The sequence below is a fragment of the Xiphophorus couchianus genome, chromosome 12, assembly GCF_001444195.1.
Source record: "Xiphophorus couchianus chromosome 12, X_couchianus-1.0, whole genome shotgun sequence".
In the NCBI taxonomy this organism is placed as follows: Eukaryota; Metazoa; Chordata; class Actinopteri; order Cyprinodontiformes; family Poeciliidae; genus Xiphophorus; species Xiphophorus couchianus.
Window position 1 is genome coordinate 28,994,815 of NC_040239.1, and position 27,765 is coordinate 29,022,579.

The following is a 27,765-nucleotide window of genomic DNA, read 5'->3' on the forward strand; positions in this document are numbered from 1 at the left end:
TTTGACAACCTCGGCGGCGATGCATCCAAAAGCGCTTCTGTCTCCACTGATTTTTAAACCTGCACGTTCACAAAGTGGTTCCGAAATTTGTTGGCATTAAGCTCTCATTTAAAAAAAACCACAAAAAACGCATACTCAGATGCTTAAACTGCTCCTATTATTTTTTACTTGCTTTAGAGCAGGGGTCTCAAACTCCAGGCCTCGAGGGCCGCAGTCCTGCAGTTTTTAGATGTGCCACAGGTACAAAACACTGGAATGAAATGGATTAATGACCTCCTCCTTGTGTAGATCAGTTTTTCAGAGCCTTAATGACCGAATTATTCTATTCAGCTGTGGTGCAGCAACGGCACATCTAAAAGTTGCAGGACTGCGGCCCTCGAGAACTGGAGTTTGAGACCCCTGCTTTAGAGGCAATGGGATGGAAATATTACCTATTTGTAGCGCTGATGGAAAAAAAAGTTCTGCTGGAGCAAAATGAGGCAGAACCGTAACGGTGCCGATCGAAAATCAAAGAGAAGGTCTGTTAGGAGTAATCTGTGGAGGACACGCTCAGCTATTCTGCTTTGCTTTTACTTGGTTTCCTCAGGAATTGGTCTGTGTGCTAAGTGATAAAAAGCACAAGTAGAAGGTGATAAAGTTGGCCCAGAACCTTTTGCCGGAATGAAAAGTGCCCTGACACTTCCTGTTTAAGCAGAAACAGCACTGCTGAGCTACTTGGTCCTGTTTGTGTGGTTCACCCTAATTCAGTGGCACTTACAGTGCAAACACTGGAGAGAAGGAGAGGTTATTAACAGGAAGAGACCTGAGAGATCAGCTGGTAGGTGGCCTTTTGAGGGAAGAAAAAAAAACAAGGGAGAAAGAAGGTTGAAAATGTACTGTCCTCTTGAAATATGAGTAAGCAGACGGAAAACAGCCAAAACATCTTTGTGAAAGAGCGACAATTCGTCCGTGAAGCTAGTCATATTAAAGGAGTTCGACATTCACATTCCACTCACACTTAGGTTTCTATGATCTCAGACAGGATTTTAATGTGAATACAGGAACCCTCCTCCCTCGGCTTCACCAAATGTGCTTCCAGCCACGTGAGGCACAAATTTAAACCCACAAGCCAGTTCCTGTGAGCGTCACGTTAAAACTTTGGGATCATGTGAAAACTGTTGCTGTGCTGTAACACAGGGGGGGGGGGGGGGGGGGGGAACCATGGAACATGGTAAACATACAGAGGAACTGATGGTTTCAGGAAATAAACAAGTTATCAGGCATTACTGTATAACAACTATGTTTAAGTTAAGTTCACTTTAACCAGGTCTCTAATATGTCTTTATAATTTGCATTACTTCAAGTTCTGAGCTGGAAGAGCATTTTAAAGTAAATGGTTGTTTTTAATGACATTAGAAACTACCGTCCCAGTTTGTCAACAGACTGATCTCTCATACAGAGAGATTTAGGAAAACTATAACAGTAAAACTCGCTGGATGTTGTCCAGCTAACGCACAGGAATGTATCCGCCTCTGGGACATTGAATCATTCTAAATGTCACCATTAAATGAGCTCATCGAATAACAATGAACGTCCTTACTGGGATTTATTGCTGCAACTTTCTACTTGCACTGCTGGTCGGACTCTGTAGAGTCAGTTATAAGGAAGAATTATTTTCTCTTTGTGATAAATTTTTTTATTATCCTTTGTATTTCAGTACAGATACTCATATTTACCTTACAGCAGTGTTTCCCAGCCCTGGTCTTTAAGGCTCACTGCCCTTCATGCTTCAGGTGTTTCCTCTCTTCAGCCCAGGTGATTTCAATTGACTATTGTTTGTCAGCTGAATCAGACGGAGAAAAGCAGGGAGACATTTAAAACCTGCAGGGCGGTGTGCCTGGAGGACCCGGGTTGGGAAACGCTGCCTTACAGAAGCGAACGCGTCGAACAAGAATACACGTACCTTTACACACAAAATAAAAAACAAAAATAACACATGCAGGAAAAGGAAAAAAAAAGAATCAGGATTAGAATCATAACCCCTGGATCCTATAGCTTCAGAGCCCTTTCACATGAGGAAGAGATGTTGATGATGACTTTCATGGCCCCCGGGTCTGTAAAGGGTGGGGCAGAAGAAAGCCGCTGTTAAAAGGAAACCATAAGAAGTCCAACATGGCTTCTGGCTAACTGCAAACATGTGGAAGGAGGTTTGGTCAGACCAGACCAAAACTGAACTTTTTGGCCAAAATGCAAAACCCATTTAATGCTGAACACACCATCCCCGCTGTCGAATATGGTGGTGGCAGCATCATTCTCTGGGGGTTCTTCTCTTCAGCAGGGACAAGGAAGATGGTCAGAGTTGATGGAACATTACGAGAGTCAAATACAGAACAATGTTGAAGAAAACCTGTTGGAGTGCAAAAGACTTGAGACTGAGAGAGAGGCTCGGCTTCCAGCAGGGCGACCACCCCAAACATAAAGCCATGGCTACAATGGAACAACTTAGAGCTAAACATCTTCATGTGTTGGAACGGCCCAGTCAAACTCCAGACCCAAACCCAATCCAGAATCTGCAGCAAGTTCTAAAAACTGTTCTTCACAAACGGTCTCCATGTGATCTGACTGAACGTGTTTCAGTCACAGGATGATCTCAGCTGGTAGGTGATAGTAAAATTAGGAGCAGCTTAGTAAGCTAAGCTAGTACAAAGACTCAACAGGTAACAAGTAACATCTTTAATCCTCAAAAATTAAATCTAGTTTAGTTCATGATGCAGTGTTGTAGCAATCAAATTCTACATTTCATAGATCTGGTTTCAGATTTATATGAATAGATTCACAGCTGGGAATTGGCGCAGGCTGCTGCAGGTGGCTACTGAACAGGAAGAAATGTCCAGCAAGGGTTGAGTTCTTGGACCAGGAGTGCCTCTTAGCAGCTTTTAAAGATTATTTGCACTCCTGAGGAGCGGATTTTACATCCGACTGGGATGAGTCTGTTTAAAAAACAAGCCCAGGTTGTTTGGCATCGAACAGCCCGGCCCCTTAGCAGGGGGTTGTCTGGAATCACATTATCTGTGATCTGCTCACTGATGTGGTAGTAATGCGATATGGATTTTTTCTTCGGTCCTGATAATCTTCACCGTGCACAATAGCCACCCTCACATTCAAGCAATCCTGAAGAGGAACTGCTCCAAAACCTTTCAGACTTCTTATCCGTAATTATAGCTGTATCTGTCTCATGTTTACGCCATTAACTGGCGGGAGTACAACCAGATGAGCACAGGATTATGGACAGATCACTGGAACGCATGCAGATACTTTTTCATAAACCTTGACTCCTAATAATAAGGGCACGTTTTCTTTGTTTTTCTCAGCAGTCTATGGTTGTATCAACTGATATAAGAGACATCGCTAGCCAGGCCATTGTCTTCGTAAAACACTTCGCTCTATTCAGATCTTGCTTACACCACAGTCTGGGTTTTTTCCCACTGAAGTGAATTCCTCCGGTGGAATTTCAACCGGGCCAATCAGCAAACGGAAAGGGAAGTTGTGAAGGATGATGTCGCTTTTTTTGGGGGGGGAATTGTAGTCTGCCTGTAGTTTTAGCGACGTCAGCAGAGGAAGTGAACGAAGCCATTCAGTCTGTGTTTCCAAATATTAAATTAAGCAACAGTCTTGTTCAACTCTGTGCTTGTCTCTTCACAGTGAAGGATGGTTGTTTACAATGCAGGCGATTTCTGGTAAGCTTCATAGTGTCGAACATATGTGCCTTACATATGTCATGAGCAAACATGAGCGATTGGGTAAAATAAAAAATTTTGAGTGAGTTTACACCTACAGGGAGCAATCATCTCTCAGTAGACGAGAGCCTAAATCCTCTGGACGAAGCAAAAGCGAAGAACCAGGCTGACCTTTACCTGGCTCACACCAGGCTAACGCTAGCCAAGTGTGGTAAAATTCCAGGAAACATGCCATAGCAATTAACACGGATTTGTGGGAATTAATGGGACTAAAGTTTGTTTTTAAAATATTAAAGGTTGACTGGGATTTTCTTTTTTTTTTTTCTTATTTGAGCACAACTTTGACCAAAAACAACAAAATTTCTTGCAGGTGCAGTTCAGTTCTTCAAAAGCCGCAGTGGTAATTGCTTGTTGTCTAGACTGCCGATGTGACATTTGGAGATAATCACAGAAAATAAGTGAAGTTGCTTCATATGACACAGGTCATACCTAAGCAATTTTCTTACAGTACCCAAAAATGAATAATCTTTGTTTTATATAAATTGGTAGAGTAGCTGTAACACTGAATGAGTAAAGCTTACAACTAAAGACGTTTCCTTTTAAATGAAAGATTTTTGTCTGTGAGGGCAAAAAGAGCAATGTGGTATTTTCTTCAGTTTTAATTGCTTTTAGATGAGAACAGATCATTTGAGTCATAATCTAGCCGTCAACATTGTGAAGTTTTCTGTTTAAGTAACAAAATCCTCCTTTAATTGTTTACTATCTCACTACGTATTGCTCAAGCTGCCTTCATAGCTAAGCATCTTTAAACATTTAAACGGAGGTAAAAAAAAAAAAAAAAAGCAGGTCCTTGGCTTTGTTTTGGTTTTTAGTTTTCAGAGAATTATGCCATAATACTGCGGATATTTAGCATTTTATGACGCAGTGGGAGGAGGCAATATGCCCATGGCACAAGAGCCGAGTCAAAACTCCCACAGTGACGGTATCAGCTTTCCATATGCACATTTTTATCGAGTTAAAAAGAAGCAGTGGAATAGTTTCCTTCAAAAGTTCATTACAGTAACTTTTTTTCTTTTTGCTCAAACTGAAAAAAGCTTTTTTTTTCCGTACACTACTGTTCAGTTTTTTACTGAAGTGTGGGTGTTTTCTGCATTAGTGTGAAGTTCAGAAAGTGCAATTAGGATTTCCAAACATAATGTAATATTATAGTAATACAGCATGACACTGCTCAGAGCACAAGACATAGAATTAGACTGAATAGATCTGCCCTTATGGATTGGGCACATTGTCACCAATATCCGATCCAAAAATGTTTTCCGACATCTGGACCAATACAGATATCGATATTGAATCGATGCATCTCTAGTTCATAGCTCAGGCCGTGGTCGAAGTAAAAGTTTGCGCCTGTCGGTGTGTGTCTGCCATCGATGTGGCCGCTTCATGTCTCAGGGTTGACCCGTGATGACATCAGACAGTCCAGCATTTTGTGTGATCTTGCAAAGGTAACACACATTGAACTTAACTGACATTAATTAGAATTTTTCCTGCCTTTCAGAGTCGGAAACACGCCAACAAAGTGCGGCTGTATTACATGCTACATCCTGTGGATGGAGGCTGCCCGGCCAAGAAGCTCAGAACAGACAATGTGAGTCCTTACTGTTAAATCTCTATTTTCTTCTTCAGCTGTGTTTCCCCCATAGCCTCTGTAATCACTTGCAACATGCACACATGGAGTCAGGGCTGTGGGAAACATTCATTGTGATCGCTGATTATCCACCTCATGTGTCAGAACAGCAGACAGAAAAACGACAACCGTTTCTACCCTGGTGAGCAACGGGTGGCAGAGGACGCCGACCTTTCATTTAAACCCGACACGTTGTTTGGGATTCGGCCTGCAAACCGTCCGCAAGCACAAAAGTTCTGCTGGTGAACAAGTTTGTCCCAGTTAGGGGAAAATGGAGAGTCACTGTGATAAGATTCCACGTTGGCGTGACGATGGAAGGCACTCTCTGGGTGTCACTCTAAGTGTCGGAGTGATGATGCTCAGGGGAAGAGACGGAGGTTTGTGCTGCAGTGATCGGGACGCTGCCAGCTATCAGTGGAGAAATCAGAGTTTGTGATCCAGATAAGGATGCATCAAGGGACACTAATGCTCTCTCCTGACTCTCCTGCTGCCTCTGCTCATCATCCGGTTCTGCTGTTGTTTCTGTTCGCCTCTCCATTCATCCCTTCACTCCGCTCCGCTCTTCTCCGCCTGTCTGTCTTTCTTTGTTCTAATTTCCTCTCCTGCCCTCTCTTCCCTCTGTCACACTCCTACAATCACATCTTTTCTCCCCCCTTCATCCTTCCACCTCTGGGTAGTTTTCCTTCATCAGCTTTATTTTTTTTTTCAACCCTAGTTTTAATCAATTAATGATCACTGTCATAAGTCTTTATCTGACATTTTGTCATCTATTTCCCTCTCCTGTTTGTGTCATTTCTTTTGTTAGCCATTTTTGCTTCCCATTCTTTCCTTTTTAGGTTTCATTTTTAAGTCAGTTACATTTGTTTCTCCAATTTTTTTTCATCTACTCTGTTTCTCTCTTATGCTGTTTCTTTTTATACTGTGAGTTATGCTGTGTCATTTCTTCTTCAGCTTCATGCATTTTTCTTTTTCATTTTTTTGCAATTACTTTTATCACCTTGTTGAGTTTCCAGTAAATCGTTATTCTTTTTTTGCTTACACCCTTGGCTTTTTCCCCACTCTCTTTTCGCTTCTTTTATTTTCCATCTCTCCCTTTTATGCCGATGTTAATGTTTTATTTTTATTTCATCTCTATCCCTTTCTTATATGGACAGTTTGCTATTCTCTTCATATTTAATGATTAGCTCCAGGTAGAAAGCTGGCTGATATGATGCAGAGGAGAACGGTAGATGTTTTATGTGAGGAATGGCAGCGAGGTTTAAGCTGTTTTACTATAGTGTGGATCAATAATCTGTCCGATTACTGATTACCTATCTTTAAGAAGTCTGACCTGCCAATCCCAATTTTGTCAATACTGATTTTTGTTTTCTGAAACATTGCTGAGTGTAGTTATAAAGTCGCTGAGTTGGCAACAGAGGGGTGACTATTGTTGACGGCATGACCTGGTGGGCGGTCATGCCTCTCTCACAGGAGAGCAGACAGTCGTTGATTTTTACACCTTTTTCGAGGTTGATGAGACCAATTGATAATATCTGCTTCACGTGGAAGTATCGGCCAATCATTGATCTCCCTAAATCAAGGAAATTTGGGTCAATTTATGGGCTGTAATGCAGAAAGAGATTCTGGAAGGATCTTGATGGAGTAGATGTGGTGATGAGAGCAGATCTGAATGGACATGTTGATGAAGGAAACAGCTCCTTATGTGTGTGTGTGTGTGTGTGTGTGTGTGCATGGTTGTTTGTCCTGTCTGTCTCTGTGTTGCGATGCGACAGACTGGCGACCTGTCCGGGGTGACCTCGCCTCTCGCCCAGAATGTTAGCTGGAGATAGGCACCAGCACCTCCCAACCCCACTAGGGACAAGGGTGTTAGAAAATGGATGGATGGATGGATGGATTGTTCAATCTTAGGAACATGCATAATGTAAAATGGACCATTTCATAAGGTTTGATAAAAATTCCATAATTATATAAAAGTCTTGTGCCTTTTTGTTTATAACAAATCAAACATGGTTATGACTAAAAGGGTTTGTGTGTCAATATTATGTGACACACAAACCCATGTCATAATGTATTGACACACACTATGTGTGTCAATACATTGGTTTTTGTAAAGACTAAAGTCCACATTTATAATTGCAGTTTAATATTTACACTATCAATAGCTTGTTTCATCAAACTGTGTGCAGTGGAGAAATTAATGAAAACATATTTAAGCCTTTAGTTTAAGCCTTACAAACTAAACTTATAGCAGCTTTGGATTCATTGTGTTATAAGCCTAACTGTTTATGTTTTGCAGGGGCCTCTGTGAACAATATCCTGTGGAAGGACTTAGTGTAAATGTTCTTGACAAATAAATTAAAGTGCAACGGAAAACTCAGCTAATAGGATTTAGTCCCTGACATTCAAATGTGTCTTGTTTATACCTGAGGATGTATTTTATTGCAGAGGTTAGACTACAAATGCACGATTGATCTATTGTACTTTACATGCCTGCGGATAGTGTTTGGCCCAGACTGAAGCCACAAAGGCAGCGCTGACAATTTAATCCATAAAGACAATACTCATGCACCAAAGTACAAGAACATGAGAGATGAAGAAATACAAGGTTATGATGGACCTGGGACTTTTCCAGAATGAATGGATTCATGATCTGGGTAGTTATTAAAGTAAACTTATAAATAACCTGTGCTTTTATAGGCAGGTCGCATTCACCCGACCCCAACGTCATTGATATACAACAAATGCCACTATTTTGTATTTTGATCAGTTCTGCATGACTCAAACTACACACAAAATAATGACTAAATATTTAAATACTTTTATTTATTTATTTAACATGTAAAGATGAACAATATATCTATATATGAATATAGATCTATAGTGTAATTTATATATATATATATATATATATATTAATATATATATAGATATATATATATACTTTATTTACTATATTATACTACACTATACTATATAGTATTATATACTTTATTTACTATATTTTAGACTGTGGCAGGAAGCCGGAGCGCCAAGGAGCTCTAAACACATTAATAGATGTTTAAAATGTGCAATACAGTGTGGAAGAATCTCCTTGCAGCAATGACACGTTCAGAGATCACCTTCAGTGGAGCAACTTTACAAAGGTGTCATTTCATTTCAATATTTTAATTTCCAGCAGCAGGCTAGGTCCTACACGACTCAGAGCAACCTGATTCCTGTTGCCACAGGCAGATTGAGATGAAAAATAACCCAATTAAAAATGTCCCCATCTCATTTGGATTTGGCAGAACGAGGAAAAGTTTTGACCAGACCAGTGTGAGACTTGCACGTTGGTTCTCTCCTTGTTTCTTTTTTTTTGTGTGTGTGTGTTTTTTTAAGTGTCACAGTAAATCACTGTTGGGTCTATGGGCCGACCTTAGGCCCTTCGTAAAAGGGCACATTGTCATGATGGAAGAGAGCTACACTTAAACTACACAGATGTGATGCGACCAGGCTGTGCTTAAAAGGTGGCACAATCTAAAAATATACTCAGCAGCTCTGCCTCCAGACACTGGGAGTGTGTCTGACCTGGCACAGCCCTACATATGGACCCATTGGTCTAATGGCATCTGACAACTGGACACGCTGCCGGTTATGCTAGTCGCTTTGATAACCTGCTCTCATGTTGAGGTGGGGGATGGGTGGGAGTCGGGTAGCATGTTCTTGATTAGAGAAAAGTAGCTGGACGTGTTCTAGTATAGGGTTCTGGTTCACCGTGTTTTCTACCAAAGAGATTAGTTTTGGCTAGATAGAATAAAAGTTTCGCTCTGTTACTGCTAGAGGTGACCCACGAAGGAAACTTAAAACTCGCCAATAAGATCAACAGTATCAAATATGGAGCTTTTAACTGCAAACCCCGGTTGTGTCGCTTTATTTTGACACTGTGGTGTCTGTGTTCACATCCTACTTAATCTTCTGCAGAGTAATGAAGTTCAGACAGATATGGATGGTTGCATAAGAATTGCACTACAACTTTATTTTCCTTGACACTGCAAAAAAAAAAAGAAAAAAAAAAAAGGAAAGCTCTGAGGTTGTACAAGGCGATAAGATTTTCATAAAAGATTTAGAAATGCCATTCTGATGTGATTCATAAAGCATGCAAGCCCTGAGGGATGATAATTGCAGTTGTAGATTTAGAACACGTCCAGCTACCCCTAATTTAATTAGATTGCCAATTAAATTAGGAGTTAAATTTATTGCAGGAAATCAATATGTTGTTGACAGCTTTGCCAATTCAGTTGTCAGATACTAGAAAGAGCAGTTATGTTGCTTACAGCTTGTTTGATAGAGTTTGTCACACTGCCACAGACATGAGATTACTTACAGATCTTTTCCTATGTTTTTTTGTTAAATATTACACTTTAATGCTTCAAATAACACTGGGTTACAAAAGAAATATTGGAGGGAAATTGTTTGTGTTTTTTCAACTGAATTAGGACTATTTGCCACCACTCTATCCAAAAACGACATCCATTTTTCTCTATCAGGTCAGGTTTTTATTCTGATTTGATTTAGAGAAATCTGATCTTCTGACTAAATCAATGACATTTTTGTGACATCATCAGCTCATGCTTTTGCCTGGTAAAGAGTTATTAATCTCCTTTCAGCTTCACTTCTCCTCCCCGCTCCGCAGAAGAAAAGAAGTCCAAAAGTGAAAATCAAACAGAAATTGGATTTAAAATACTCCAGGATTTACAGTGCTTTCTAAATCTCGGTGTAATACACATGTAAACACACATCGGTGTGCGAGTGACTGAATGCTTTGTAAAGCGCTCTGGACTACATAAATCTGTATACAGCCATAAAAAAGCTCGATTCATGCCGAGACGTTTATTGAACTCAATTATTCAAAGGTACACGAGTGTTACTAAAAAGATGTGTGGCATTCCACATTAACTGAACTTTTAACTTGTCAAATATAAATAGCGTGTGTGTTGCATTTTATTGGCACGGTTCAGCTAGCAGCAGTAAATCCCATATGCATATTCATGTGTGCAGACTTGTGTAGTTGATCTGGTGGTTCTGGTGTTTGCCTGCCAGTTTATTCAGCTGCCAGTTCTGATTAAATCAGGCCGTCAGCGTCACTGCAGGATCCTGACGGAGCTATCGCACTCGAGATGGCACAGTTGTCTGCCCCGGCTCCGCTGAACAAGAAGTGATTGTGGTCCTGCGCTTCATTGCCTCAATCCCACCTTGAGCAATATCCAGCAGATTGCACTCCCACGCACACACGCGCGCACACGCACGGCATATTCCATGTAACACATTAAATCAAAGACATGACCTAAACGCATTTTTAAAAAAAACAAAGAACGAAGACCTGTCTAGATTTAAGTTCTCTCTCGTCCAGAAGGCCGAAGCGTCCTTCTTCTTCTTCTCCAGGACCAGATCTGTGAAATAATAAATCCAGCAATAAGGATGTGGTTTGGACATAAGCCATGACGTCGCATGTAGTACTCAGAATTCAACAATATTCACGGTGGGAGAAATAAATTCAGCAAAGTATGATGAAAATTTAATTTTGTCTCCAAAGTGTTCAAACATAAGGATTTCTGTTTAATTATAATATAATTAAAGGATACGAAATGAGCTACAGATGGCCAGCCTAAGAATAAACTGCATACAGATGCAGCACACGTCTATAATGCTGGTGCAGATTGTTATTTGCACATTTGTGCTATTTGCTTACATAATTTAAACAGCCCAAGAGAATTGTAGACAATGTATAGCTTATTGTCTCCCATGTTTTAATTCGTCACAGTCGACAAATGTTTTCTTTTTAAATAATTCTTACAGTCATGAGTTTAAATTTTAATGCTGCAGTTTGCAACTTTTACAAAAACAAGGATTTTACATATTTCTTTAATCCGTCTCTGTGACCTGATATTTTGTGTGACACACATGATCTGTAAATAACTCCAGCTTCCTGTGGTTCTACAACCACCTACAGAAACACACCACTTGGTCAGAAACAACCAATCAGGGCCAGGAGGAGGGTCTTAGCGCTGTTAATCACTCTCGTATTGCCATGAATGCTAAGGATAGTTAGCATGGCCACCAATGACGGCAGATAAACAGTTTTCCTGGAATGATACGTTGTTCCTCTGATATTGGCACACTGAGTAGCACACACACAAGACTGATTGACAGCTCTAAGACCTTTCTCGTGGCTCTGAAGAAGCAAGACACCTCCTCAGTCCTGCTGGTTTTGTATTGAATATGTTTCCTCAGCTGGAACGAACTAAAAAATAGACTTAGGAAAGTGGAATACGGTTTCACCTTCATAACGTCACGTTTCAGCTCCTGTCGCTTTGAAACATAATCCTCACTCTTCCATTTGTCTTCCCTAAGTGCCTCCACCTTTCATTACAGAGCGGTTTCATGTGAATTGTTGCTCTTAGTATCTATTAAAGGGCTGTGATTTGGCTAAAGCCTCTCTCTGAGAGCAGAGGTCAGCACAAAGAAGGACCCCAGGCGTGCATATCTGAGGGCAGTGGAGCACTTCATAGTGAAAAGTGTTGTCATATGCAGCCGGAAACTGGAAGTGTGTGAGATCACACAGCGTAAATGTTGAATAATTGAAAATCATAGAAATGTACATTCCCTGAGAGCCGCAGTGCAGTTTTCTCAGAAAGAAAAAAATTGATACCGGAATGAGTTCATTTAGAAATATCAAAGCACCTTGAAAAATGGGTCATCAGTAGCTGGCTTACCAAGAACTGCCTCTTGAACAAGACAAGAATGTAACGTCATCCTTTGACTCTGAAACATTATTCATGGAGGGTTACATTTATGTTATTTATGTTGCTTGCAAAACTGTTTGCATAGTTCCACATTTTGTTGCGTCACAGTCCCAGACGTAAGCCAACACCGTGGGTCAGAACTGTGAAAAGTAAAGTGGTAGTTTACAAACTACCCCAGTAAGGACGTCTGTGTCTTTGACACTAACTCGTGAAGTCTGAGATACACTTGGTGTTTTCAAGCAGTGCCATTTGCCAGAACACTTTTATGAAAGAGATCCTTAACCTGAAGGAGCTTTTATCCTGGTGAATCAAATGCTGAATCAAAACAGATTTACAGGGATCCCCGGTCTCCTCTATTCCTGCCCCATTAACTGCATATAAACTATTAAATTAAATGATTGCACTTCAGTGATGAATCAACTTTGGCGGCATAACTTCCTCCTGACCTGCTTGTGCAGAATCTTGAATCAGGGCTTTGATGTTGAAGCATGAGTGCCACCTTGGCCGAAGTTTTAAATTCAGGAAACATTTCTGCAACGGTTGGCACATGTATGATTATGAATCTCAAGAGATTTTTCTGCATAAAAAAAGAATTATTAATAATAATAAAAGGCTCTCTGGACAAGGGGTTACCTGATCCTCACTTAAACGGGAGGAAATCCAGCAGATTGCCCTTCTTCTGCTCCGCTGGTTCTCCTGGCCATAACTCTGCAATGCACTGACAGCCCATGGACTGGGAGACGGACTTAGTCCAGGTCAGAGAGGATGTTGAAGTATGAAATACCTGAAGGAGAGAGTAATCACAGAATTCTGAGGAGCTGGAGGGACTGAACAATATAATGCCGATCTATTGGTTTTGAGCAAATAAAAATAAAAAGTTAGGGTTGTTGGCCCCAAACCTGTCGACCCACTGGGAAAATGCCCGGTATGCCTGATGGCCAGTCCGCCCAGGAGCAGACCAGCAGTGATGATCAGTTAGACTCCACTTCATGTGTTTTTTTTTGTTTGTTTGCTTCGGTGTCTTGAAAGCATCCACAGGTCTGAGTCTCAGTAAGGTCCAGGCTACTTGTATACTTTTGTATACTTGTATACTTTTGAATACATAAACAAATCTTTGGCGTAAAGTTGATTGCAAATAAAAAAAAAAGTAAAAAAAACTTTAAAAAACTGTCTTGGCAAAGCAAAGCAGCCACTGCCAAAAGGCTGACAAAATACAAGCCATCCATCACACTTAAGCTAAAGAGGAAAAATGTCATTCATTGGTGGCCTGGCATGTTTCTATTAAAATTTAAAAACGTACATTAACATTTTCCCACAGCTTTTGGAACGATTGCACATTAATCCAAAGAGACCAACCACGATGTATTCCCCCCTACTGTTGGTTTGGCCTGCAGGTTTAATATGAAGGTCACTTCACTGTGTGTGCGCTCCTGCAGCTGTAGGGTATAGTGTCTGCTTAGTGTTGCCTGCATGCTTCGCTTGGCAGGAAAACACCGGATTGTCCACAGCTATGTTGGGAGCCAGTCTTTTTTTATTTATTTATTTTTTTAAATCTTGTCCTGTCCTATTTCTTCTCTGTGCACCTCAGGGGACATGCACACGAGTAGCTGGAGCTTCCCGGCCTCCTGATTTAGCCCAGACATTATCCTGTGCCGAGCCAGGTTGGGCCCGGCCAGATTCTGACTGGCCGTCAGCCAGTGCGGCGCTCGGATTAGCTACGAGGAATAAAACGCTGGGATCTCCCAGCGGTGGGGAAGGAGGGAGGGTGTGGGTTCACCGCCATTTGTGAACCGGGTTGCAAAAACAAACGGCACCAGCCCGACGTAGTGAGACGTCACACGCCGCGTCTTTACTATGGCGCAAACACGAGCGAGGCGAGGTACACGAGGTTCCACTTCCGCCCAGAAGAGAATGTGCTGCACAGCGCTGACAGCAAAGAGAATCTACTGCCTGCAAATCAAAAAGATTATTTTATTAAGCCTCATGTGAATAGAAACAAGCCCATCTCCCCTCAGCCTGCACCCCCGTCTCCTCCACCTTCTCCCTTCCTGTCTCCATTAGTTACATATTCTATGAAGTGTGGCAGAGACCTACATTGTACCAGTGCAGAATTCTGTTATTTCTCATTGCTGAGCGGAGATTGCGCTACAAACGGCAGCCGAGGCAGAGCGTGTGTTTGGTTTTGTGATGACTCATGAGGTTCTGGGGAAACAAATGGAGAAGCAAGATCTTTTTTTCTTTTTTTTTTTTTTCCTGCGACGCCTTCTGCTCAAAAGTCCAATGCAGCTGAGACTCTTGTCTGCCTGTGATGCTGCGACTGTCAGGCTGGGAACACACACCTACACCGCTCCATTAATTACATTCCTCTGCAATTAGCCCCTCATTTATACAGCTTTAATTAAGCATGAAATTATGGATCCCGCCTGTTTGAGGTTAGCATCTCATCTCCTGTTGCGAATGCTACTGTGAAATCCTTCATATGAAATGGAGTTCTGCGCCTGATGCATCCCTGGTGGCTGAAGAAACGGAGGCTCCAGAGAGTTTCTACATGAGAATTAGTAAAGGACAAGACCAAGGGCAGGAGGAGGGGTTCTGTGTGTGTGTGTGTGTGTGTGTGTGTGTGTGTGTGTGTGTGTGTGTGTATCAGAATGACTCACAGCACAGAAGAGCTTCTCTGTTATCACACTCTGTTGGGGGAATAGCTGCGGTTTTCTCCCTGTGGACATTGGAGTTGTTTGCAGTGTTGCAGCTCACAACACGCAGCGTTTCAGTAAAACATTGAGAGTGAAAGTTCAGAAAAAGAAACTAAAAGAACTTTAGCTACTGGATAGCCTTATTTGCCCTCCAATAGATTCTTCATGTCTTGAATCATGATGGAAAGACTTTTGCATGACTGACACTGGAAAACCGATTTAAAGTGTTGCTTCTTCCTTCCACAGCAATTCAGAGGGAAAGACGTAACCAGGAGCTGCTAATCAAAGAACCGTTTCACTGGTTCACTGGTCTGGAGCACACAGGGTTGTATTAGCATGTCAAGAAGGAACGATGACATTTTCCTTTGTCAAAGGAAAATTGTGGAGAGATTCTCTCCACATTCACATGGTTGGTACAAATATGTATTTGCTATCTTCTTGCATGGCACTGAGTGTCATGCAACAAGTCACGTTTTTAGCATGAGAATGACTTCCGTTAATTGCCAGATTTTAGTGCGGAGATACTGTGCAGAAGAAGTGGGAAAGCTCTCATTGGCTATATATAACAGGTGCGTAATCAACCTCGCGATTGATTTTACGCACGAGGTGGAGGAAACCTCCCTCTAATGGAGGCAAAGCAACTCACCGTTACAGGAAACCAGTTTCACCAGTGGCTACGCTAACTAACCTTAGCATTCATGACAGGCTAAGCTAATAGGGGAAAAACTGTATCGTAGCGGAGAGCAAAGGGGGGAAGTGGAGCGCACATGTGAGTGACCTGCCTTCTGGCTCTGATTGGTTGTTCCTAGTTAGCACTGGTCTTTTTTTCCACCTTCATCTGTCTCTTATACTATCATGACATAGTTTCAACAAACCAAATATGTTTTTGTAACAATTATGTTCTGCAGCTTTAAGTCTGGTAGCGTTGGAGTTTCTCAACATTTCTGTTCTGTGGGATAAAAATAAAAAAAAACTACATTTGAAATAATGTAAATAATGTTAGGTTTTCTTTATTGAATCACCTAAATAACAGCTTATTTATCCAGCTCATCTACCAGCTGGACGTTTGCTCTCTTCAGTCCAGAACGTTTTGTGGACTATTCTCTACAATAAACCTTCATTTTCATTTGAACCTGGGTCTACAGCGTTTGCCTCACCGCCTTCCACACCGCACTTCTTGACAGATGCACTGATCCACATTTTTTACTTGGACTCAGATATCTGATTAGTATCGGGCAATACCAATCCAATACAGAAAAATAGTCCTGATTTTCTTTTTTTTTTAATGGTTCTTTTTTTTTTAAACACAGACATTGTTGTACTAAAATATGAATGCATTTGATAACTCTGCACCTGTACAGCAAACTTAAATACATCAATAGTTTCACAAACTTGGTCAAGCAGGTAAAAACAACACAACTGTAATCTGTTCAATCAGTGCAATTAGGAGTAAAACAGAAATGATAAAGAAACTGAAACTGGGAGAAACAACAGGTTGACCACTTTGGCTAAACATGTAAAAATAAACTACAAAAAGCCTATCAAATGGTTCAGAAAGTGCAATTAGGAATTCAAAATAAAATGTAAAATAAATATTAACGCAAGATGTCGCTCAGACACAAATCATAGAATTAGACTGAATAGATCTGCCCTTACGGGTTAGGCACATTGGAACCAATACCTGATCCTAGAATTAAAAAAATATATATTGGGACCATTGCAGATATTAATATGGGATCGGTGCATCTCTACTGAACAGAAAATGTAATCAGTTTTTGAGTCGTCTCAAAAACTGACAGAAAATATCAGATTAAACAGTAAATTTCTCCCCCCTGAACAGCCTGGTGAGTGATGACCAATCCCTTCGTTTTCGCTTTTTGTGTCTCTGAAGAACAGAGAGGGAAAAGTTCCACTAATCGACTAAAGCCGAGATCACAAGAGTCCTTCTGCTGGCCGGGGGAAGGTGATGGAGTGCTGCTGAAAGTAATTGACTACTGCTGAAATCCCAGATTGGCTCCTTTGAGAGAAGAGAGGAAAGACTGAAGTGTTTAACGGCTCTGCAGAGTCGGTGCCAGCTGGCAGCATTTGCATTCTGGCTCTTTTCCAGCATTCTTAATGAAAATGTGAAACAATAAAGAACAACAACAAAAAAAAGTCTCTGTTCACATTTGCTTTTTTAATTAATTTGAATACTGTCTAAATTGGCAGGGAGTGTGGATAGATGTGTTAATAATGACTGTAACGATGATAGATGCATGTGTTAACAATTAATTATAAAAAGCTTAATGAATACATTTTGCAAAATAAATAAATCTACAGTTCCCCGTATTAATTCTAGCTGCATGCATGTAGAGTTTATTTTTTCCAACTGCTCAATGCGCTATGTTAAAAAAGTTTCAACAAAATGTTGGAGAAATGAATTGGTTAAGAGGTGGTCAGAGGTACAACAGTATTCTGATTTGTTATGACCTTCATTTTTCTTTACTTTATACTTTACTTTATGGCCTATAAGAATTTTCCTATTTCATATAAAACAGAATAATATTTTTCAGAGGACATTAGACCCACAAAAAATAATGAGGTGAAGAAGCAAAGCAGATTGCACTCATTGCCTCTCCTGTAAAGACGGTCTCAGTCTGATTATGGGTGGGAAACGGGCTCCATGGCAACGTCTACCTCTCGAAACTGGTACCTGGTTTGTTTGAAGTTTGGGTTCATGCCTCACCCATCAGATAATTTTGGCTCCTTTCTTTTCCTTTCCAGGGCAGCGATGAGAGCGACGTGGACAAGAACAAGTGCTGCACGTTGTGCAACATGTCCTTCACCTCAGCAGTGGTGGCACAGTCTCACTACCAGGGTAAAATCCACGCTAAGAGGCTCAAACTGCTGCTGGGAGAACAGCCTGCCATCACAACCAAAGGTATATTCTATGGTAAAAATGCTCCGAGTATAAATAATGAAGGAGCTGTGTTGTCCAAAAGTTCATCCATCCATCCATGCAATTTTAATGTAGCTGTTCCATTTTTCTCTATTTACATTAAAAATGGACAATGTCCATGTGTCATAAACCAGTGAAAGGTTTAACATAATACCTGTCTGGTATTATGATTGCATATATTACTATTAATCTGGGCTTCTATGTCATCTTAAAGCTTCCTGCCAAATAATCCTAGTTTATGTGTGAATCAACTAACTGCTGAGAGAGGAGTCAACAGAAATTTCTCTCTTAGGAGGTGTAATTGACCCTGTTGCTAGGCGTGGTTGACCCCGTTGCTAGGTGCGGTTGTTTCTATGTTGCATTGTGTTTCTGTGTTTGATATGATGTAAAGCACTTTGAAATGCCTTGCTGCTGAAATGTGCTATACAAATAAAATTTGATTGATTGATTGATTGATAGGTGTGGTTGACCCCGTTGCTAGGTGTGGTTGACCCCGTTGCTAGGTGTGGTTGACCCCGTTGCTAGGTGGGACTGAGATTGGTGTAAATACAAAGCAAAATAATAAAAAAACAAAAAACAAATATCCTTTAGTTGATTAATGCATCATACAGTCTAGACTGGATTAAAAAGTGTCATGATGAAGAAGCTATTTATAGTTGAATATATTATCACATAGCATCAATATGTTTAATTATTGTCTTGTTGTGTTTTGTCACGGCTTTTTGCAATGCAAGTCACTTTACTACATTATCTGTTTGATATTAATGTGGACTCTCAGCAGTCAGTAAATCACTGTGATTGGCTGCTTGTATAAAGTTGTTTGATCTGGAAGATCCACCAACATAAAATGCTGCAGCAAAGGACTCGGAAACCAGTGGAACAGAGGAACAGAGGAACAGTGGCTGCTGTGGGTTTATGGAGAACAATCTCTCCAGTAATCCTCCTCATGTGCTTCACTTGTCCTGCCCCTCACACAAGCTCTTGATTTTTCTCTCTTCAGCGCCAGACTCTCTGTTTTAACACCTTGGTTCACATCTAGTTCCTTGCCCCGTTCCAAGTCCCAGTTCTTCTTGAACTTCTTCTTGAGTTTTATCATTTCAAAAAAAAAAAAAAGTCTTAAATTTCTTACCTGTTTGCGTACCTGCTTGGTCTTTTCATCACTAAACATGACGCACACAGCTGCCACCCCAAAATGCGAAACGTCCACAAACTGTGACAATTACAGGCCAAATTGTTGCTGGTGCTTTTGGAACGTACTCATGTTGTCAGTCTATTAGTTCACCACTTTACTCCTGAAATGATGGGGAAACTTTCATTACTGCCTAACATCTGGCTAAGAATCTGCTTTTCTCGAATCACTGAGTGAATTACTCCATTTTAATCACACACTGCCCCTGAACAGGGTTTTCTGACGTTGTAAATGTGTTTTTTTTACTGTCTGTTATGTTTCTCTTAGTTCTGCTTTTATATTTTGTTTTCTTGCTTTCTGTGTAAATTCACATGCTTCAACTTGCCCGTCGCTTGCCCACTGAGGAGCACAAAGGTTGTAGGGATATTCTGTTCTTACCTCGGGGTGACTGAAGGCTGGCATAATTGTGATCCACTAACAGCTGCTCACCTTTAATCTTCTTACAAATCGGCAGCTGTGGAAATAATAAGCAAAGGTCACGGGGTGTGAGGGCTTTAACACGAAGCCAGAAACTCTGCAAACATTTTACTGTCAAATTGGTGTGAAAGGCAGTCACTGATAACACACACACACACACACACCCCTACACACACAGCGGTGTGTATGTGCAGAGTTTGGCCGTGAGCTTTGTTTGTTTACGAGCGCTTCTTGGCTCTCTGCTTGACCGGGTCATTTATATGCACTTCACAGCTTCGTGTTTTTACTTTTTGCTCTCGGCGCAGCTGAGGCGCTGCGCGTTGATGGCGGTGTTTGTCTGAGCCCGTGCATTGTTCAGCCGTCCTAAATGTATTCATTTATTGCTGTGGTGAGACCGAATCTACTTAATGGAGCACCAACGTCTTGGTCAAAAAGGAGGAGCCGAATTTTTTTCCTCTTGTTGCACAACCACCGTAGAATTTTCACTTCAAAGTGAAGCACAAGATAGAAAAGAAAAACAAAAACGCTGCATCTTCAGACCAGCAGAGGTCTACAGTATGCTTGCTTTTTTTCTTGTAAAGAAAAAAAATCACTTTAAAAGATGCATTCCTAAATGAAACCATGCAGAAATCCCTAGCCGGTTTTTCTCGGGTCACCTCTGCGCCGGTTCGCTGTGCTGCGTTCACAGCCTGCCGTTCGTTCACCTTTGGGCTCTGTTCATTTTTATCCCAGGGCTCTGCATCGATCTCTCTGCTTCTCTTTAAATCTACTCGGCAGCTTGAAATATTTATGCTCCCAGGCAGTGATTGAACCAGAAGTTGATGCAGAAAAACAGCGTTTGCTGTTTGTTCTCGTTGCTGAGTTTGTGTTGAATTAATTTATTCGGTACTTTAGGGCCGAACTGTCCCCTATTTTGCACGTTCCTATGCATATTGAGGGGATTGAGAAAACTGGAGCGAAACCACAGTTTGAAACTTTGATTTATCCTTTCACACTTCTTTGCCGTGAGAGAAGTGTGTAACCGTGGCGTCCTGCACAGCTAAAATATTAAGAACCTGACATTATGCCTGTAAATGTTTCACAGCTAGAAGCTGAAAGAGAGGCATATGGAGTTTTGTTAGTATAAGCAGATGCAGTGATACAACCACTATGATAGTTCTTGTAAAGATGATGTTTGCTTCAGGAGTTACTGTTAAGTTAGTAGCACAATCCCTTTCAGAAAAACTGCATCTGATCAATCAATCAATAGTTTATTTGTATAGCACATTTCAGAAACAAGGCAGTTCAAAGTGCTTAAAAGTGCATTAAAAACACAAAGCATACGAGGCGCTGCTGTGGCGCATTGGTAGAGCCTGAGTCCTCGGTGTGACCATTGCAGGTTCAATTCCCGGTATGATGACCTTCGCCGCATGTCTGTTCTCTCTCTCGTTGCCCACTTTCCTGTCTGATCACTCTCAAATAAAGGCCACTAGAGCCGACAAAACCTTTAAAAAAAGCACACAAAGTCACAAAAAACAGCAAGCAAACCAGGAAACATTACATTTTGTAAAGTGCATTGAAATGTTGGTCAGTGTTTCATTTCTCTTATTTCATCTATGACGACATAAGACGAGTAGTACTCATCGACAGACAAATACTCTTTCTGATGAGTATTTGTCAACAGAGTCGACAAATACTTATCAGACAACGGTAGGATACATGAGTGTCGAAGAAACTGAACAAATTTAAAGGGGCAGTATTATCTAAAATCAATTTTTTTTTTTTTTAGCTTTGCATCATGTTGTGATATTTCTTCATCGGAAACTTACTTTTACTGCCTCAATTCTTTAATGCCTGTTTGAGAAATCCTTTACGCTCCCGAGTGGACATAGCTCCGCCTTCCAGACACAGCTCCTCCTCTCAGGCTATATCTGTTAGAAAGCAAATGAGGATAATGTGCTGCCTGTGTACACGTCAACCTGAAATGCATAACCGAGATATTTCAGATATGCTCTATTGGGAAAAACAAATCCCTCAGAATAGGCCAGTATTCTGTGAACCATATGCAGAGGTCTGCTGTAATGCATATATTTAGAGAAAGCAAAAAAATGCCAGCTGAGACATATTTAGTAACAGAGATGTTGTAGAGCAGGGGTTCTCCAATCCAGGCCTCAAGGGAAGGATTGCAACTTTTAGATGCGTCTCCTTTTCAGCACACATGAGTCAAATAGTGAGGTCACCAGCAGGACTCTGGAGAACGTGACTAGATACTGAGAAGGTAATTAAATCATTTGATTCAGGTGTGTAGGGTCACATCATAAAGTCGAGGCCCGGGTTTGATGACCTGCTATAGAGCCTAAGGCAAACGTCAACGTTAAGTTTCCCTGTTCTCATTGATGAAATACGCCAGAAACACACTAGGATTCTCTCATTTTAGCATTGCAAATGTTCAGATATGCAGCACATTGTTGTGTTTCCTAGAGTCAGACTGGCTCCGAAGGCTGTGTGATGATGTAGTGCTCTGACAGCACACTATGCTCTTTGCTCTCCCTGCCATGTGTCAGTGACAGACGCAGTCATTAAGGATGCCATCTGTGGTCAATGGTTCAGAACAGGAGAAGCACCAGCTCAGCCAAAAAAAAAAAAAGAAGGGGTTGGTTCAGCCATCAATTGAACTGACACCCTGCTACCTGGATCTCTCCCCACTAACAAACAAATATGAAAGATGAGGGGAAAACTTTCACGTTTGCAAATGTTTTTCACTTTTTTCTCGCCGGGGTTTCTACGGCCTTGATTGTGACATCTGCAGTGTCCACCGTCACCATTAAGTACAAAGTTTAGCATCTATTGAATTATTTTACTCCATTACGAAGCCATATGCACAGTTAACTTTTACCATCAGAAACAAAAGGCTTTAAGGTTTTATTAGTAAAATGTTAAGTGTGTTGCTCTTTGCTAATGGGAAATGAAACAAGCGCAGCCTCTTGGACAGAGCTGGTTTTATGCTCTGAAACTTAATCAAAGCTCTGCTGTTGTTCAGGCACCCAGACACATCCTGGTGGATAAATCCAACGCACCTGGAGCTCTGGGATATTGATTACTACATAAGCAATGTCAGCAGATAGTCCTGTTGATCTGGTCTTTTGGGTCTAACTCTTCCTGCCAGCTGGCACCAAAAACACAATCCCACATATAATGGACACTACGAATCCAATCCAACACAGGTGGTTTAGTTAAAGCCTTGCTGGATGCCAGTGAGATAAAAGCAGCTCCAGAACTTAGATTATTCTACATAACATCAGCCACATGAATTCATGTGAATTGCTCCCTTTTACACAGCCACTGTTGTGCTGAGTGTAGGGATGGGAATTGATGAGTTTATCGATACCGATTCCATGATTGATTCTCATTGAGAAATAAACTCTTTAATTCAAAATATGCACCATGTTCTATTAGATTCAAAGACAATTTAAACTTCCTTAAACCATAACAATCCCACTTTCTGATGCTGAGCAGATGCTCAGTAGGACTTAGATCAGGACTCATAGCAGGCTGGTTCAGACCTGTCCGATCTTTTGCTCTTAGCCATTGTTGTTTGTTTCTAGCCGTATGTTGGGTCGTATGTTGGGTCTCACTCGCAAGTGAGACGAGTTTCTAACGACACATTTCTCTCCAGAATGCCTTGATAGTCTTGAGATTTCACGGTACCCCGGACAGATTTAAGACATCCTGTGCCAGATGAAGCAAAGCAGCCCCAGAATGAAAATATGTTTCACAACAGGGATTGTGTGTGTGTGTGTGTGTGTGTGTGTGTGTGTGTGTCTGCTTCTTTTTTTCTTGGTATGCTACATTTTTGAATCTGTGAACATTGAGCTGATGTGACTTACTAAAAAGTCTCATCTCTCAAAGGACATTCTCCTAGAAGCTTTGCAGCTTGTCAGTATGCACAGTGGCAAATTCCAGTCTCACTTTTTTTATGATTTGCTTTCAACAGCAGTGTACTGCTTTACCTCAGACAAACAACGATTGGTGCACTGATGCGCCTCAGAGTTCACCTTAAATTTCTGCCTCTTGTTGCCATTCGTGTTGCTCTTTTCATTTTGTCATCAAATTAGGGAGGTGTGGTTGTTGGGTGCTTCTTTGAGGGCTGAAGCTCTAACAATATCAGTTTTTTGTTTTCATACAGACATCGGGAGAGCCATTTGTAATCTTATCTATGACGAAAGACTATGTCCAAATCCAAATTTATGTAATGTAGCAAATAGAGATTTCCACTAAACCTTGTTGAAAGTCTTGTCTGCAGCTAATGAAACAATTAAACTGGATTTATTTTGGGTGGTGCTGTAGTTTATCAGATTGATTAGTCTGGTTTTTCTTTAGATTTATAGAACATTTACGTATTCATGGTGGGGGCTTGAAAGACGATCACTCAATGTTGATGAGGCCAAACTGGACCTCAGTAATTCCAGACTTTGCTATATTGCGTTCTTTGTTGTTGTTGTTTGTTTTTTTTTTTTTTATGATATTTGTGTACCGTCATAGTCTAGGATTAAATTGGCAAACACCCTCTGAAGGTACGGACATGGATAGATATAGGGATGCATGATATTGGACTTTTGGTCGATATACCACATGCTGATATACTAAAACTCATTTGGCCAATAACTAGTATATGACCGATATTTTTTTTCCTATACCTACTTACTGAAACTATAATTTCATGTAACACTTTCAACTTGCATCATGTTTAATGTCAAGTTTATTCATGACATCAGCTCTCTCTAAGATAACGGTCCCACTCAAATAGTGCAAATTTGGAAATCTTCACAAAACTAAACTGAACAAGTGAAAAGCACGTCAGTCGTGAATCAATACATTACAGTTTCTTATGACGTTGCGCTGAGCTGCAGGACTCATTGTCCCTGGCTTGTCATATAAAAATGCCTTTTATATCAGAGAATTATGTCGACGGAATGGCTGATGTCCAACATTAAAGTTTAGGGCTGATACCGTCCGATACCGATACATGCCAATAATATCGTGCATCCCCAGATTAATGGATGAATGGATGTTAAACTATAAAGAACCATGTTAGGCTGTGTTCCTCTGGGTTGCCCCTCCGTGTGGTAGCATAGTAAACTGCAGCTTCACCTTGCTGATGTTTAAACATGTAATATAAAGTGGTAAGGGACTTCTCATCCAGAGTGTTTAACGCAGCCGGTGCAGTGTTGAGCTAAAACCATCTGCTTCTGGGGTGAGGAGTAGTCCTGCACTCTGAATGGAGCTGAACCCTCCCTGAAGGCTCGGCGGGTCGCTAAAACAGCACGGCTCTAATGACGAGCATCACTTTTTCATTTCCTCCATGTCTTGATGGGCTGTCAGGTTTTACCTATGACACTAGACAGTCATCTTCCAGACGCATCTCGTATTAATTAAGAGCCTTCATCTTCACACCAAATGTGAGAAACTGCAGGTTAAAAAAAACTGTTGCAATAGACAAGTAGATTAGACTGGGAATCTGTTACTTACTTAGAGATTTGCACAAGTAATTTCTTCCAAGTCACGTTTGCCGTGATTTAGGTCCGAGTTTATGTCAATTATTATTTGTGCGACTTAATTCCACCTGAACTTTTAAATTGTAGTGGGCATCTCTGTATTTATTCATTCTTTTGTTTGACTGTTTTACTCAGTGCTGGATCAGGACTTTAATGGCTGTAATGTCAAATTAACCAAATGACCTCAGATGGACCTTTTTAGAGCGATAACTAATGGAGGAGAGGGGATCGCTTTTTTTCACACAGGGACTCTCCCTTAATAATAAACACCTTCATTTAAAAACTACATTTTATGTTTTGTCTTTGACAAAAAGCAGAAAGAGTTCCCTCTTACTCCTTACAGAGGAAAGCTGCTGTGCAGAGGAGGCTGGATCCTCTTCAGCTAATAGTCCGTCGTAGTTATTTTGGGGGGGAATAACTACAATCTTGTGCTACACACTATAAGCTAAAATCAACTTTTGGAAAACACTTTTACACAACACACCTCTTTGGTAGCAGACTTCGGTGTTTTCATCATTATCCTGTAAAACGGAGATGCTGAATTGAGGTTCCATTGCAAAAGCACTTGAAATATGAACAATCCTTTCAGCTGCTTACAGGAGTATTGAGACAGAAGGCACCACAAGAGAGAGTTGCCATCCACAAGTGATGAAAAGGATGACTGTTATATTCCACTTTAACGCTAGAAGACAGAACCCCTAAATTTGCTGGCTTTGTGCCGGGACTTTCAACACTGTTAGGCCAATATCACATTTCTATGCTTAGACAGATTCACCTTTACTTCACCTTACCTATTAAATATGAGTAATGATGTAATAGTGGAGGTAGGGACCTACAAAACCGTCAGCCACTGACTCTTTAAGACGAATGGGTGGGTGTGTTGGAGACGGTGCTGGGAAAAGGTTGAATGGTCATATGAGTTGCTTGAAAAACTAACCTCTAATGTAATTGTTATTATCCTGGGTTGGATCACATGAAAGCCCCTCAGTGTGCAACCAGACAGGATGATTCAGTTCCACGCGTCAGCTTTTAAAGATATACAGTAGTAGAACGTTCTGAGAAAACTGTGGACTGTAAGTTTGAACAAGCACGCCTGACAGCCCCACCCTCACAGCGGAGCCAGTCCAGAACGCCATAAATACACAGTTTTCCTGGAACATCAGGTTGTTTCTCCCGCCATCAGCACAGCTGCAGCACACCGGCGACCTCAAGCCCGAGAAGCTGGACACGCTGTGTGGGGAAAGGGTGTGAGCAGTGCGTGCACAAGCCTGATTGACACTGCTAAGACATTCCTCCTGCCTCTGATTTGTTGTTTTTGATCGGGACTGATGTATTTCTACAAATTGCAGTTGGATCACTGGGGGGGAGCTAGAGGAATAATTTTTTTTTTTAACAGATTACCTGTCTCATTTTATACTCATTCTCCACAAATGAGCCGTCATAGAGGGATCATATCAATGCTGGTGCAGGCCAACCTGTTTTACATGAACAACTTCCAAATCGTCCATTTTGAGTGAGAGCAGCGCTTGACATTCAGGCCAAGTTACAAAGATTTGGAGGTGAACATCCAGGCGCTGCAACAGGAAGTGAGGTCAAGGCACAGAGGTGCTATTAGTGCGCACGCCCTCACACCCAGTCTAAAGCTTCAACTGTTAATCTACCTTAAAATAGCGATAGCTAAAGCCTGGCTGTCTGCCAGAATCATAACACATCTCCCCCTGTGTATTAAATATAATACACCCTGTAGTTACAGAAATGTCTCAAGACTGCAGAATTTATGGCTAATAACTTTCTGTACGAATGCAAATCAAATCATTTCATGGCAATTACCAACAACGGCCTTGCAAAATACGTGCATTGTTTTACATCCACCGTACTGAAATTAGTTGATGATGATGATGATGATGATGATGTGCAGCATCATTCAAATTCCGCTTACAAAACGAGATGCTATAAATATGAGACATGCATGCTCACACATCACGCTGCTGACTGCAATAACTGTTTATGTTCTGTGATGGATTTAGTAAATATTTCCCTCCCTGTGAGTTCAGAAGAGCGTCTGTATTGTTTTCATCTGTCATCCCGGGCTGCCAGGTAACTGCCAGCGCGTTGCTGTTCACGATGCGTCTCATCTATTTTAAAGACTGCAGATTTCATAATACCTGAGCTAAATTGCCATGCTTTCTGAACAAGGCATTAAAGCCGCTCACCGAACCGACTGCAGCGTCTAACTGTGGTCTGACGTTGCGTTAGTTAGTTGAAGAGGTCGCCCTACAGCCACCGAGCCTCAGATGAGAGCTGTGCAGAGCCGAGCGCCCGCTGCTGCGGAGGGAAGCTTCAGCCAGAAGCTGACAGCAAAGGTTCCTCACAGTCTGCCTCCCGTTGCTTTTTTTTCTTCTTTTTTTCACCGGATTTGCCATTTTGAAATGTTGACTGGTGTAATGGTACGTAATGGGACAGCACTAAATGTTGACTTAGGGTAAGCTGAGCGCTGGAGTGTTAAAACTGATTGAGCTGATGGTGCGGTTTTGTATCGGGGGGCCCAGGGCGGTGTTTGGGGTTAACGGCGTCATCCATGCGTGGAAGCACAAACGGCCCCCGCCTTCAGAAGAACGGGCCATTTCCTCCGTGTGCCAAGGAGAATTTAGCTTCTCCTCTTCAGGCATTTAATGAAGATAACAGCTTGTTATTCTGAGGGCTCCAATCACAGGGGCCGCGGCCGCTGTTCCAGCGTTGCAGATCAGAGCTCGTTAAATCCTTTGCCTCGTTCCCTTTCTGCTTGCTAAGACAAACTTATGGTTTCACTCCT

General features: G+C 41.3%; 1 protein-coding gene across 2 annotated transcripts in view; it reads left to right on the forward strand.

The window, feature by feature from the left end:
* The window catches only part of zmat4a (zinc finger, matrin-type 4a), an 82,007-nt gene that overhangs the window by 28,879 nt on the left and 25,363 nt on the right, over positions 1-27,765 (forward strand). For both annotated transcript variants that reach the window (XR_003597549.1, XM_028033321.1), the window contains exons 3-4: positions 5,272-5,361; positions 17,639-17,795. Coding sequence is in view for 1 of the 2 variants with exons in the window: in XM_028033321.1 (XP_027889122.1) it covers positions 5,272-5,361; positions 17,639-17,795 (247 nt within the window). In the remaining variant the exon portion in view is untranslated. The remainder of the gene's footprint in view (positions 1-5,271; positions 5,362-17,638; positions 17,796-27,765) is intronic.